The 15,349-nt window shown below is 36.9% G+C and overlaps 1 protein-coding gene across 14 annotated transcripts in view; it reads left to right on the top strand.

Annotated features, from left to right (window-relative positions):
- Positions 1-15,349, top strand: part of ERC2 (ELKS/RAB6-interacting/CAST family member 2) — a 486,059-nt gene that overhangs the window by 106,850 nt on the left and 363,860 nt on the right. For all 14 annotated transcript variants that reach the window (XR_001412191.1, XR_001412196.1, XR_001412199.1 and 11 more), the window contains 2 exons: positions 1,181-1,336; positions 7,100-7,267. Coding sequence is in view for 1 of the 14 variants with exons in the window: in XM_014943272.1 (XP_014798758.1) it covers positions 1,181-1,336; positions 7,100-7,267 (324 nt within the window). In the remaining 13 variants the exon portion in view is untranslated. The remainder of the gene's footprint in view (positions 1-1,180; positions 1,337-7,099; positions 7,268-15,349) is intronic.

Genomic DNA, 15,349 nt, shown 5'->3' with positions numbered 1-15,349 from the left:
AAAGCACTGGTGTACTCTTAGAAATCAGGAAAATGAAACTAATTTTGAAAAAAGGAACAGAAGCAAAGTTGTTCAGCAGTGCCATTCAAGCTTAGCTTGTCCTAGTTAAAGGATCAATTCAATTTGTATTTTTTTTCCCCAAGTTGGCTTTCTAGGTTAATATCCTGATCTAACTGAACCAGGGCTTGTTTATTGTTTTCATTGACCTCAGCAGTACAAGAACTTCATCCCCATTTCTTATTTTTGATGGGTCGTTGCTCCCTCACGTTCTTCAACTGATTGTCTGATCATCTGAATCACAATGTTTTCAATTTCTTAATAAAAGTCTGCAAACAGAGCCTAAAGCAGACTGCCTAATGAGTAATTTTCAATCTTTTAAACAGAAGATTACATGAGAAGTTTGCATAATCACTTTTTCAATCTTTCTAACTCTCACTGAAGAGATACAGTCAATTTCCAAATGACTGGCTACTCCAAAAAAATCACTGGATGTTGTCTGTGCTGTGCTGGCACACGTGGCAGCCATTGGCTGTGATGTAGGAATTTTTTAGTCGTTGTCGTTTTGTTTATTTTGGGACTCATAATAAAAAGTGCTAGATACACTCTTAGTGATGTGGCTGAATTAGTAGAGGAAAAGTACATGATGAGACACTTTTCCTCTTGACAGCAGGTAGAACTCTATAGAAATAGGCAAACAGCCTCATAAGTCATTACTCATTGAGTCACATAATGAAGTAGGCTGTTGTCCCACAGTGGTGATGAACTGGCCTCCAGAGACTAAACTTTGTGTTTAAGAGCCTGGAAGAACAGCCAGGCCTAGATGGTTAGCAAAGCAAACAAGGTTATGTTGTCATGTACATGTGGGAAATGGGGCATCTTCCATTCTCCCTTCCTCCCTAGCTGTGTAGGAATAAAGACAGAATTTTGACCAGAATGGATTCTCTCCAGACTGCACAACAGAACCTAGCATTTGCACGCTTTTATTTCTGGTGGTGAAAGAGGTCTAAATGCTGCATTTCATTAAGCCACAGTCAATAGAATTACTCTTGGTTTGTGGCATTATGTGCAATCTCTATTTGTACCTTATTATTTGTTATTCCTGCAAGTACAGATATACTTCTGTTATGCTTTAGTATACACTTTGTATCATTTTCAATAATTTATTTTTTTTATAACTTAGGATACAAAAATAGCTTCACTTGAGCGCAATATAAGAGATCTAGAAGATGAAATACAGATGTTAAAGACAAATGGAGTTCTGAATACAGAGGACCGAGAAGAAGAAATCAAACAAATAGAAGTTTACAAGAGTCACTCAAAGTTCATGAAAAATAAGGTAAGGTCTATTAATAAAATAGTTTAATGCTGTTTAAATAATGGAAACAAAAGTTTTAACTCTGTTTTCTACATGAACTTGTCTTTTTTTGGTAAATCTCAGATATGTAATACTCATTAGCTATGGACGAGTGAAGCATTTTGGATAAATAAAAATGTGTTTGTCTTTTTACTTAGTAAGAGGTAAGGAAAAGGCTATTGCATTATTTCTGCAGAGGCTATCATGAGTCTATATCATGTCCCCTTTCCCTTTCCTTGTGTATGGTGTTTTAATGATGGCTTTTTGAATTAGTTCATAATTTTGACTTGGACCATATTGGCACAACTTTAGTTGTTCATTTTTTTCTGGTTTTGACTGTAGTTTTACAGTAGGTACTGCAGTTCCATAGATGATTCCAAATTGAAATCTAGTATTTTAAAGATCTGTAATTTGATGACTTTGTTCCTGCAGAGTACCTTTCATTTGAAATTATTGTACATAGATAATTGAGTTGACCACAAGCAGATAGTAAATGTGTAGTGATGTAACACATTTCCTGGTATCAAGTTCACAAAACAGCTTGTTTATCAGAAGTAAAGCTTGATGTCCAAATTGTTGACCCAGCTGGTCTTTTTACCTCCTTGCATTTTGATATGCTCAGTTGCTGTAGGTAAAGATGAACACTCCCAATAGTCTTTCTTGTGAGCTCTAATATTTCTTTTGTGATATTTTTATGATTTATATATAATGTTACAATTTCTGCTGGTTTATTCCCAGCTCTCTACCTTGAATGTGTTTTGTTTATGAAGTGTTAAAATACTGAATTTAAGTAATCAAAAAAGGAAAAAAAAAATTGCGTTTATGGAGTCTGAAGCTGATGCTCCCATTTTCATATAAATAAATTTAGGTTTTGGAAATAGCATTTTTTGTATAAGCTAAACTAAGATGGGGCGAAACCAGTCACAGCAGTCTGAAGTGGAAACACTGAAGAGGAAAGCCAGCCATATCATCTCTTGCAGTGATTTTAAAAATTTTACCATAATGGCAGAATAAAATCTACGCAAACAGAATCAGTAGCAATGATTATTATGAAATAAAAGTTGGTCCATCATAGTTTTTTGTTTGGGTTCTTAACTGCTTAATATTTAGGGGGTTTGTGCAATCTTTCAGAGTTGGGCAAGCTAGAATTCAGAGAAAGTATGGACCTTGTCTAGAGTCAGAGAATGAAAAGGTGTCAGCACCTTCTGGAGAATCTGAGTTCTCTGATTTTCAGTTTTCTTTTGTAAAGTACATCTTCGTTATCTTCTTGACAAGCTGCTTTTACTTTGTCTGAATTCCACAGTGAGTACAGGAGTAAGAAAATTCACCACTGTGTAATATTGGATAGTGAAGATTTTCCATCTTAGAAAAGCTGTTACTGTTCCCCAGTTTGGAAACTGTAGTATCTTGTAAACTACCTCACAGGAAATGCTGATATCTTGCGACATTGGGGCATGTTTTTATCTTTTCCAGGGGGTTTGTGCTACAAAAGAAATCAAAGTGTTAGTGCCTATGTGGAATTAATCCAGATTTATTAAAAATAAAAATATCAAAGTAGATATTTATTCTGTTGAAAAAAGTAGCTCTTAAGCTACTGAAAAGTAGCTAAAGTTCCCAAGTAGAGCTATCATCAGGAAAATTATTTTGCCTATTTAAACATTGCTAATTTCAAAGCAATTCCATTTTAGTAATTTAGCAAAACTCCTAATGCATCTCAGCAAATCTGGTGATACAAACGTAATGTACAAAGCATAGTATTTTGTTAACAATTTTCTGTGGTTTTGAGAGGTAAAGCTTCAGTATATTTCTGTGGCACAGAAAGCAGACAAATGAGAAGACTCTTAAACGTGCCTTGTTTTGTCACAATCTTCTCATCTTTGATAAATGTGACATTCTGATGAAACTTTGTCTGTTTTCTTTCACCAGTCCATTACTTCTACTTAAAATTGAGATTTGCAGAAGATATTATTTTTATTATTCATCTGAGAACCTTCCAAGGTAGAAAAGTATTTGTGTAGCTGTCAGCAAACAGATCTTATTATACCTGATCTGTTGAACCTGGGATTGTTGATAAATTCTGATAAACGGAAGTCTTGATTGATGGTGAAGAGCAGAACAAAACTCTTCTCACAGTGAACAATCTTAGGTGCTATAAAGCTCTTAATACTTCACATTTATTCTTGAATTATATTTTGGTTTAAATCTGTTTTTGATTTAAAGAAATGGGATGGTGTTAAATGGAGGCCAATACTGAATATTATTTATTGTACATAAGTGACAGAGAATATTGGGAAGCGTTCCTTTTTTAAATAGTTCTTAGTAATAGTCACTTCTTCCAAATATATAGGCTTTAATTTTGACTAGCAATTAAATAAAAATTGTAGAAATGAGAAAGAAAACTTGCCTAGATTTCCCCCCCACTTAATGAGGACTCTCCTTGCTCTGTTTTTTAAGGGACAAAAATTGCTATCCCTCATACGAGCCAGAAGTTGTCAAAACAAGTTTTAAGATTTTCATGACTAAGGGATATGAAGCTTCAAATATCTTCATTAAGGATATAAAGAAAACATATACAATGATACGCGTTTTGAAAAATAATTTTTGCTTTGCAAGACTTCTCTTACTAGGGTTCATCCTTTTGCTAGCAGACAGATATTTAAAGGAACACTGCATTTTTTTCAGGTGTGAGTTTGCACTGTGGAATTTAAGTAGTTCTCTCAGCATGCTATTGACAGGAATGAGTATGAAAATGTAGTGACAGTTCAGTACAACTTCATCAAATTACTGTTAAGATGAGTTTTAAGAATTGGTTAGGCTGTAATAAAGCACTCTAATGTCTGTCTATAAGAACTTTACACACTGTATAATGGAAGCATGATTTTGAATCATTCATTCATTTCCCAGTTACTCTATGTAATGTCATGTAAGATTTTGGTGTGTAAAAATAATAAAGTAAGAAATAGGATAATGGTTTTCTGGAAACACTAGTGTCTAAGGAACTGAAGTTATGGGAGGTGACAGAGAAACATAAATTGAGAAGGAAGACAAAGGAACTAGGGTTTCAGGAAGGAGGTGAGGCAAGATCATATTGGTCAATGTTGAAAAAGTGTTGACAGGCAAATTACACATGTGAAATATGTGAGGTAGTGGGAAAGGTCACGATCAGAGGACAAACTTGGAGTTCTTTAGATGCTATAGCACTTATACCCAGGCTTGTAGGTTATCTTCAGTCTTTTTAAAGTACAAAAATGTTTTTCCCTTCGTCTTCTATTTTGTACTGAAATTGGGAGATCTCTTGAATCATGACCATTGGTCTTCCACACCACTTAAGATACAGCAAAGTGAAAATGTTTGCACATCTGCTGTTTAATTTTTTTTTTTTAATAACCACTAACGGATAATGTAGAACTTTAAAAAAGCAAATATACCCAGGTCTAAAAATTTCTTTTTAAAAGTGATGTGGTTTCTTTTTATGCCTTTGGGTTTTTTTGATAATTTATTTTAAATTGAAGTTTTAGTACATTTTCACCCTTATACTTTAATATTTATTTTTTAAATATTTATAAATATTTGAATATTTATTTTAATAAAACACTATTGAAAAGCATAATTATTCAAGCCATTTTTTTGTTGTTGTTGTGTTTTGGTATTTTTTTTTTTTAAGATTTTTTTATTTGAGAGCTCTAACACATTTTCAAACTCCTGGCAATTTATAGGTCTTGTAGACAAGCTTTATCCTAAACAGATTCTAAAACACAAAGAACATACCTGCAATGAAAATGAAGCTCTTTTTGTTGTTGTTGTTGATTATTTCTCAGGATGTGGGTTGTGTCATGGAAAAAAGCGGGAAGAGTTTCTAGGAGAGATTAAGCATCTGTGATGTTCACATGGGTCTCATATAAAGTGTGTGACGTAATTCATATTGGCTGCAGATTTACGTTTTGTCTTTATATCTTGTAGGCAGATTTTCCCATTGTTCATTTTGTATACATTTTTGTCTCAGTTGCTATACTTGCTTACATATTTTGGCAAGGGATGGAGGAAGGTCATTTGCTTTCAAGAGAAAGTTTTCTCTAGCCGTTTCTTAACTGCACTCTTTACATTTTCTTGACATCTGTTTTTTGTATGCTCCCATTCTTATTTTGATATTTTCAGAGTTTGAAGGTGATTGCTTTTAGTGCTAGTGTAGATTCTTGATTTTATACAGTAGCTCAGAGGTGGCTTGCCAAGTACCTTTACCAGCTAGACAGACATATTGAGATTTATAAAGAGAAACAAGGAATAAATATATTGACATACATATGGACTATAGTTGGAAGAAACATTTTTTAATATGATTTTTAAGGATACACTTGCAATGTAAACCAAATATAGAAATATTTTGATCAGCGGTAAATGTTTCCAGTGACTGTGCCACACAATATTGAATCTGAAATATTTTATTGTGTTGATCTTTAGGATGTGGCTGAGTAGGATCAGCCTGTGAATACATATTCTTTTTTTTCCTGGGGATTTTTGAATTGCCTTCCACTCACCCTTCTAGATTTCTTGGATCCCAAATGTCTGTTGGGATGCAGCTGATGGGAGAGAATGAAAGGAGCTCTTCTAGCACTTCTCTGGTTCTTGCAGAACTGAAACTTGAATTTTAAAGAAAAATGTCTAGGCGTTACAGTCATCCACAAAACTTTCCAAATATAAAGGAAGTATGGTTTATCTGAGTTACGCAGATGCACTGAGGTGTTTTATTTCAAATAATCCTCATGAGATGATGTATGGTCACTCATCTGGTGACCGGTGTTATTTCACAGGACTTTAGGAAGAATAGTTACGTCACCTATTTCACCATCCTTTATCATCATTCTGTGTATCGTCCAGTGCTTTGTTCAGTTTCCTATATTCTAAATCCACCATGCTTTTATGTTCTGCGGCTAGCCCTCCCATTTATCATTGTGGAAAGGGAAGAATAATCACAATTCCATGACATATAGTGATGAACATTAAAGTCAGAGAAGCTCCCTGTTAGTGACTGGGTTTCTGCTGTTTCCCCTAAGGTATGCTTTTACAGCCTCACAGGCCTTTCACTCTGTGGAATTTTTTATAACATTTTCCCCAGACTTCTCTTAAGTTAATCTCTTTGGCTTGGCTTTCCTAGTACCTGAGAGTTCCACATGAACTGCCAGGGAGGAAAAAAGGAGGTGGGGATGGTGGGCAGCAACACATTTGCAAGAAAAGTAAGGTTAAAATTCCACTTCTCTGTTTTCCTCTCTGTACAAAGATGCCTGCTTTTCCTTATCAGGCTCCTAAAAAACTTTGATTCAGTCTGGCGAATGATAAGTCACAAGAATCATGCTGTTGGAAGGAACAGGCTATTGGATTGAATTTATACTCTTATGAACACTTTTTTTCCTATGCATTTTTGCTGTTCTGCCAGACTTGCCTCACACAGGATAAATTCCTTTGCATCTAAGTGAGGTCTGTGGTGAATTTATAGGCCAAATCATCATGTATAATCTTTAAGAGTTTCCTTTTAACTTCTGCAACAGCAGGGCAATCGTTCTTAAGGCAGGGTACGTTAAATTAGAAGAAACTCAATTGAAGTTGTGAGTGTAAAAAAGTCCAAATCTTAATTGTGTTCTAGAATTTACAGGTGTCTGAGTTGTCATATCATGGTCGTTCATGACTTTCAGATTTCAAGTGCAACTATGAACTGGAAATGATCTAACCTTTTTTTTTTCCCCATTACAGATTGACCAACTGAAGCAAGAACTCTCAAAGAAAGAATCAGAACTTCTTGCCTTACAAACTAAGCTTGAAACCCTTAGCAATCAGAATTCAGATTGCAAGCAACACATTGAAGTGCTTAAAGAGTCACTTACTGCCAAAGAACAGAGAGCTGCCATACTTCAGACAGAGGTATTGTATCTTCTAATCATAAAATGCAATAGAAATATTTAGTTAATAGCATGAGTCAAGGTGATGATGTGTTTTTTGCAAGTCTGTGTAGAAGGCAGTTTGCTTAAGAAGAGTGAAATAATTTAAAACCCTTTAAATGCCAATATACTCGGTATGTATATTTTGATAGTATACAAGCTCTTATTCTAGAATTTTTTTAGAAGCACTTATGATTGTATTTTAAGAAAATGTTTGTGCCTAATTCTCATTGGTTTCAATCGGGTGAGCTGGGCATTAATGACTTGATTGTTGTGATTTCATTTCTTATTTTTTCATCTATTAGTTTGACTGAGTTTTCCTTTTGATTGCTCTGGCTTGATGCTTCTATTCTGAAGTGTGGAGCTACTTACGTATTTTGAAGGGATCTGTTGAAAGGTGCATGATATTAATCTGTACTTATTGGTTCAAGTGCAATCAACATTTATTTTAAAATATAAATAATTTCAGTCTTTAAAACAGGCCAGTGCATTAGTTATGTGTGTATCTACCAAGTCAGATCATAAAAATATGGGTAATCAAATACATGGCTGAGATGGCTGTCACATTTGATGGAATGTGTAAATCCAGTGTTAAAAATGATGTCTGCTTATTCATTTCATGGGATTTAAAAAAGCTTCATAGACTTGGAGCACACAATGCTGACCAGATTTATTCATATTATAACTTCTTTATTTTATTTTTAATGTGTGTACCCCTTTCAAGAAACAGAAAAACCTGGAAACTTCAGTCATACAATGCAAATAATTTCTATTCAGAGAAGTATATTATTTAGGGTATACACAAAGCTTACAGGATGTTTCAAATTTCTGTCCAACAAAGCTCTAGGAGAAAAAACAGCTTAAACTCATCCTTCTCATGGAAGCAGGAAATAAATATTTCTAAGATTCTGATTATACCTCTGTGCTGCATGTCATATCTTCTGTACATTAAGAAGATACAGATGAAATCTTGGAATTTCCAGCTTGTGTTTAATGGTCCAGCCAGCATATGTATATAATACAAAATAATCATAATAGATCAAGGGTAAAAACTCCAGCAATTTTGGCAGATCTCAGTCTAGCTTGTGAGTAGTAAAGTTTACATATTTTAAATCTTTGGCTGTGCAAATCTGTTTTGCAATGTTTGTGTTATCTGTCATGCTGCTGAAGATGGTGGTGAATTCCTTTGATTCTCCACTAGTTCAATTTTCTAATTCTTTATCAGACCAGTATGTATTCAATGCATTACAGTCTTGAGACTGGCCAATGGGCAATGGTAAAAAGAATGGAATCTATAGTGCCCTTGATGAAGGGCTGCTGGGATTGTGCAGTCCTGGTGAAGAACTGGTTAGTTTCTGACAGATATTCAATTCCTCCTCTTCCTAATTTCTACATAAGGCAGTTGAGTTTGAACATTTTATGTGAAGCAATTTAAGTTAAAATTAGCTGTAATTGCCTGTTGGTGTGCAGGTGACAACTGGTTGTGGTGCGTCTGCTTATTCTTAGGCTCTCAGAGAAACCAAATGAAAAATTGATGTTAAAATGATCAGTAATGTAGCTTGATAGAAGGAATGCTATATAATAGCAGAGAATTCATTCCTTTTGTTTGGCTTAATATCATGTTATCTGTGATATAAGTGATTGTGATATTTTGTACAAATAATATGAGCTTCTTCCAGGTTTCAATGGAAAAAAATAATTATCTGTAACCTAGGTAGGTCATTGCAGATATGAGACTGAAAAATGAAGCAAAACAACTCATAAATGTCCTCACAGTGTATCTTGGTTCTAGACAGTTAAGGCTGTCGCTGCATGGACTTGTTAAGTCAATTAAGCCTGAATTTGCTTGTAATTGAATTGTCAGAAATTGTGTTTTTATTTCATATGCATTATTGTCAGCTTTTGGTAATTACCTCATAAATTGATGAAGCTCTGAAACACTGCAAGTGATTTTATATTCCCCATAGAAATCTAGATGATTTCCATTTTCTGTTTTCTGTGTATGTAATGATTTTATAAGACAATGGTTTTTTGAGTTTCTTTTCTCTTTTTAAGATATCTTTGTAAATGAAATGGGGGAAGTTGGTGAATTATGTTCACCTCTTATGGGAAGTAATTTTAGTTAAAATTTGCTGCAATTGTCTGCTCATGTGCAGGCAGCTTCTGGCAGAAGGGTCACATAAATGTAACTATTTTTTAATTTTATTTTTTTCTGGGAGATCATATGAAAATGAAGGCCTTTGAGTACTGGCTTAATTCCAGACTTCATTTCAGGATATGGTACATCTTGAGACGTATTAGGAGCAATGTAAAGAAAACAAGTTCCAAATCCAATTATACACATGTATTGATGGAGCCACTATTTGAAATGGTTTACCAAATAATTTCAATCTAATAGCAGAATTAAAATGGGAAATAACTTCACTTGCCTCAAAATTTCTTCTATTTAATTTTGAATAGATAGCATTACAGGGTGTGTTCTTATATGCACAATTTACCTATGAGACAGAGACTTTAAATGACTTGTGTTAAACTTTAAATTGTCATCAATTTACCTAATCTCAAAATACTTTAATAACATTCATAATCAGGGAAAAATTAATTACAGTTTTAATCCATTTAAGATGCACTTCATTTTGTTACTTTCCGTTTTGATGGAGATGTAACACATCTCAAATGTGCTGAAAAAGATCTTTACTTTTACGTTTTAAGTAGAAATAAAGCACACCCATTCGTTTCTCAAGCCAGGACATATCAGGAAAGAGGAGTACTTTGGTGTTTTATTTTAAAGCCTCAAGGTTTTTTGTAGGCCCATTATGGGCTGTGAAACTTTCCATCTAGAAGAGTAGATATTCAGGGGTTGGAAATGAAGAGTGATTTCCGGAGTTTAATAACATTGAGGCTCGCAAAAGATATGTGGTTAGTCTGAACATACTTTTCATCTCTTTTGAATAGACTGTGAATCGAGAGCTCCTTAAAACTCCCGAGGTATCCAATCTTGCTTCCTGGAATAGAGTCTTATAGCAGCTTTCAGCTCGTAAGAAATATGCTCGTATAACCAAAGACAGGATTTGTCATAAATTGCTGTGTAACTATGTGAGAATGTTACTGGCTTTCTCTAACAATCATGAAAACAAGTGACAGATCTCTGTGTCCAGGCAATTTCACAGATTAGAAAATTAGATTCTTCAAGGCCGAAGTGCACATTCTAATGATGTTCTGTTGTTACATATTTTCAAGACCCTCAGGGTTTTGGCACATTCCTTACCACCCTGCTGTATGCTAGGGAGTTTTTCTAGTCAAAAATGATTGCCAGTATGTCTCTTCTCCACAAACTATTATGTTACAATTTGCAGACTGAGTGTACAGTTTATTGGAGAGAGAGTGTATGAAGCTGTGGGAGTTCTGCAGAAACGTGCTGGAGCTCTGAAGAACACGAGAGCTGGACAGCAGCTGAATTTGGAGATTGCTATGTCTACTCAATTAGGCCAAAGTCCTTTTTTCTTATAGATATTTAGGCAAAACCAGAAAGAACAAATCCGTAACGTAGGTGACAAGAAGACACCTCAGTAAAAATTAATTACTTAGGCTATAGACCACTCACTGGATGCTGTAAGTTTGAAGGTTTTTAGAGCTGATCTTGTTCCCAGTGTTATTCAGTTATGAGATGATCGAAAACAGGCTGTGCTACTTGCACTTTTTCTTATTCAGGAAGGAAATGCCCCCTTTTTTTCTCTTATTTCTTTTGGTGACTTATTTGCCCTTATTTTGACTGACCAGCGGGCCAATATGTGGCAATAAGAATTAAGGAGGTTTTTTTGTTTGTTTCATTATATGCTTCATTGTACGTTTCAATTATTGAATTTGTCCTTCAGGCTGCATTCTACTGTTACATCCTGTACAAACTAAATGTGATGTGGCAAGACAGGAGAATTCAAAGTGATGCCTTAGAGTAAAATTTTTCTGAACTCCCTTTATACCTACTCTTAGTTTTATGGGGAGACTTTTTGGTAATCACTTTGCAAATATTTTCACATAACTCAACAATGTCTGTCTTTAGCACTCAGAAATAACCTTTCTTTTAAAAGGACCTTTTACGTTTCCATTAATCAAGCAGGTCCTGCTTGACAAACCTGATCTCCTTTTATGACAAAGTGACCCGCTTGCTGGATGAAGGAAAGGCTGTGGATGTTGTTTACCTGGACTTTAGCGAGGCCTTTGATACAGTCATCTCCCACAGTATCCTCCTGGAGACACTGGCTGCTCATGGCTTAGATGGGTATACTCTCCACTGGGTTAAAAACTGGCTGGAGGGCTGGGCCCAGAGAGTGGTGGTGAATGGAGTCAAATCCAGTTGGTGGCCGGTCACGAGTGGTGTCTCACAGGGCTTGGTACTGGGATCCGTTCTCTTTAATATCTTTATCAATGATCTGGATGAGGGGATCGAGTGCATCCTCAGTAAGTTCGCAGACGACACCAAGCTGGGTGGCAGTGTTGACCTTCTGGAAGGTAGAGAGGCTTTGCAGATGGATCTGGACAGGCTTGATCGATGGGCTGAGACTAACAGGATGAGTTTCAATAAGGCCAAGTGCCGGGTCCTGCACTTAGGTCACAACAACCCCATGTACTGCTACAGGCTTGGGGAAGAGTGGCTGGAGAGCTGCCTGGCAGAAAAGGACTGGGGGTGTTGGTCGACTGTCGGCTGAACATGAGCCAGCAGTGTGCCCAGGTGGCCAAGAAGGCCAACGGTATCCTGGCCTGTATAAGGAACAGTGTGGTGAGTAGGACCTGAGAGGTGATCATCTCCCTGTACTCCGCACTGGTGAGGCCTCACCTCGAGTACTGTGTCCAGCCCCTTACCACAAAAAAGACATTGAGGTGCTGGAGCGGGTCCAGAGAAGGGCCACGAAGCTGGTGAGGGGTCTGGAGAGTAAGTCTTATGAGGAGTGGCTGAGGGAGCTGGGGTTGTTCAGTCTGAAGAAGAGGAGGCTGAGACGAGACCTTATCGTGCTCTGTAACTACCTGAAGGGGGTGTGTAGAGAAGCGGGGATCGGTCTCGTCTCCCAAGTCACAGGAGATAGGACAAGGGGAAATGGCCTCAAGTTGCACCAGGGGAGGTTTAGATTGGATATTGGGAAAAATTTCTTCACGGAAAGGGTTATCCAGCATTGGAATAGGCTGCCTAGGGAAGTGGTTGAGCCACCATCCCTGGAGGTGTTCAAAAGACGGGTTGACATGGTTTAGTGATTTTTTTAATTGCTTATTTCTCACTTATTTTTTTGTCAGAGTTAGGTTGATGGTTGGACTAGATGATCTTTAAGGTCCCTTCCAACCTAGACGATTCTATGATTCTATGATCTTTAGTTTGGAGAACTCTAGGGGAGTAGAGGGATATATTTCACATGAATCTTTGCTCAAAATGTTACATTTGGTTATGTGTGAAAGACTAAATGTGGGGTAATTCCAAGTATCGGCAGAGGCCATTGTTGTTTTGTTTCTGGTATATCTGTTAAGCTGTGTTAAATTAAATAAGAAAACCTCTGATGAAGCTCATACATTTCCTGTAGAAAATGCAGTTCCTGCAACAAGAGAGCTGTGGTAGGATAGAGTGGCTTTTTATGCACTAAACCCAGGATCCTTCTTACCAAAGACCTGAAAATGAGCGAGTATAATTTATGTGGTGATCAGGTATGTGGCCTGTCAGTGTAGATGGATGAGGAATAAAAATACTGCTTTGCCAGCTGGGTTCTCTCTGAGACCTGGCTTTTAAGCTGACTAAGCCAAGGCCTAGACTGTGCTGTGGTAGCAATCCAGAAATGATTCTATACATAGCAGCTTTCATTATCTGCAACTGGAAATTGGGAAAAGATTTTGTTTGCTTAGAGCAACTGAATCTTCTATGTCTAGGCCTCAGGTCTTATCTAAAGGGAGGCCAATGGGCTTCCAGCATCAGATGGGAAAGCAGCTGCAGGGAGAAGCAGAATGAATGGCAGCCCTCCAGCAGGTGGAAATCATTATGGAATGAATATTGTACTGTACAAGCTATTGTGCGTTGTTCCCTGCTGAATAAAGTTAATAATATTTTGGCCTGCATTAAGGCACACTCCTTTCTTCCTGCATGTCCATATTATCTATTTGTAGAATAGATAGTTTTTGTTAATTATCATGTAGAATTTTATGTTGGTCTAAATCATACTTATAAAGTTTCCTTGAGGGGCTGCTTTCTGCAGGTGAAAGTAACCATCAAAGGCCAGTTCTCATCCTTAGCTGAGTAATGTATTTGTATTTGCAGTGTCAACTACCTTCCTAAATACAATTATCCTGTAATAAAAAAAATCTTCAACTAGTTCTTGGTTACTTCATAACAACCCTTTTATTATTATTTAGCTTAATAATAGTACTTTGCAGGTTATCTTCGGGTTTTGAAGACGACAGCTGCATATGATGGAACAGGATGTGATTCATAGAATCACATAATGGTTAAGGTTGGAAGAGAGCTCTGAAAGTCATCTGGTTCACCTCCCATGCTCAAGCAGGGCCACCTAGAACTGCTTGTTCAGGACCACGTCCAGTTAACTTTTGAATATCTCCAAGGATGGAGACTCTACAACCTCTCTGGGCAACATGTGACAGTGCTCAGTCATCCTCACAGTAATGTTTTCTGATATTCAGAGGGAACCTCCTGACCTCTTGCATTTCAGTTTGTGCCCATTGCCTTTTGTCCTGTCACTGGGCACCACTGAAAAGCTTGGCTCCATCTTCTTTACAGCTTCCCTTCAGATATTTATACACAGTGATAAGATGTCCCCTTCTCTTTTCTAAGCTAAACAGTCTTAGCTTCCTCAGGCTTTTGTCATATGACAGATGCTCCAATTCTTTAATAAAGCCCTTAATTAGTCCCTTAATTGCTTTGTGACCCTTCACTGGACTATCTCCAGTATGCCCATGTCTTTCTGAGGAGCCCAGAATTGGACACAATACCTGAGGTGTGGCCTGACTAGTGATGAACAGAGGGGAAGGTTTACCTCCCTCAACCTGCTGGCAACACCCTTCCTAACACAGCCCAGGATACTATTTGCCTTTTTGCTGCAAGGGTACATTGCCGGTGTTCAACGTGGTGTCCACTAGGGCCATAAGGTCCTTTTCTGCAAACCTGCTTTCCAGCTGAGTGGACTCCCTGCATATACAGGTGCACGGACTTGTGCCTCACCAGGTGCAGGTCTTTACATTGCCCTTCCCTGAACTGCCTAAGATTCCTGTCAGCCCATTTCTCCAGCCTGTTGAGGTCCCTCTAAACAGCAGCATCACCCTGTGGTGTTATCAGCTGGTCTTCCTTTTTTTTGTACCATCAGCAAACTTGCTGAGGCTACGTGCTGCCCCATCATCCAGATCATTATTGACGATGTTGAACAGACTGGAGGCAGTATTGACCCCTGAGGTACAATAGTGGTTCTACTTGAGTCCCCTGATTCTATTTGATACTTTACCTTCCTCCATGGTTCTCGCAAGTGAGATCTAATAGGGCATGAGGCTTAGAAGTAATCATCTGTTACTATTAATTTTAGTTTCTTGTAGTTAAGTGTCCCTGGAAGTTAATTAGTTTCACTTTGTTGGCAAATTCTATCAGTGTTTGTAATTTAGTAGAATAGCTTATTTTTTGTGTCATTTCAAGTCTGGAATTTTCATGGTGTCTTAGCAAAATTAACTCAGATGATATTACTATGTTAAAATATAGTTTAAGTTTGAGCTCATTCTTACATAGTTGCATTTTAGCGGTCAGAAATGAAGTGTAAGCAGAGTTATAATGATTCTTAATCTCTGCAGAATGTTGTCTGCTATTGACAGGCATGACTAGCATATTTGTTTATTCAGATGGTTGCTTTACATGTGGTATAGAAAATCACCAGAAATAAGAGGACATCTGGATTTTTTTGATGAGTGTAGTTAATTTCCTTTAAGCAATAGTAATTGGATCAGATGTCAGGTACAATGGCATTTTGTCACATGATGTGAAAAAATTTAAAAACAACAGTAAGTTAAGTCTAGATCTAAACATGATGTGCTT

This window comes from Calidris pugnax, unplaced genomic scaffold (assembly GCF_001431845.1).
Source record: "Calidris pugnax isolate Ruff unplaced genomic scaffold, ASM143184v1 scaffold128, whole genome shotgun sequence".
Classification (NCBI taxonomy): Eukaryota; Metazoa; Chordata; class Aves; order Charadriiformes; family Scolopacidae; genus Calidris; species Calidris pugnax.
Note: the sequence above shows the minus strand (reverse complement) of the source record. Positions and strands in the feature narration are given on the sequence as shown.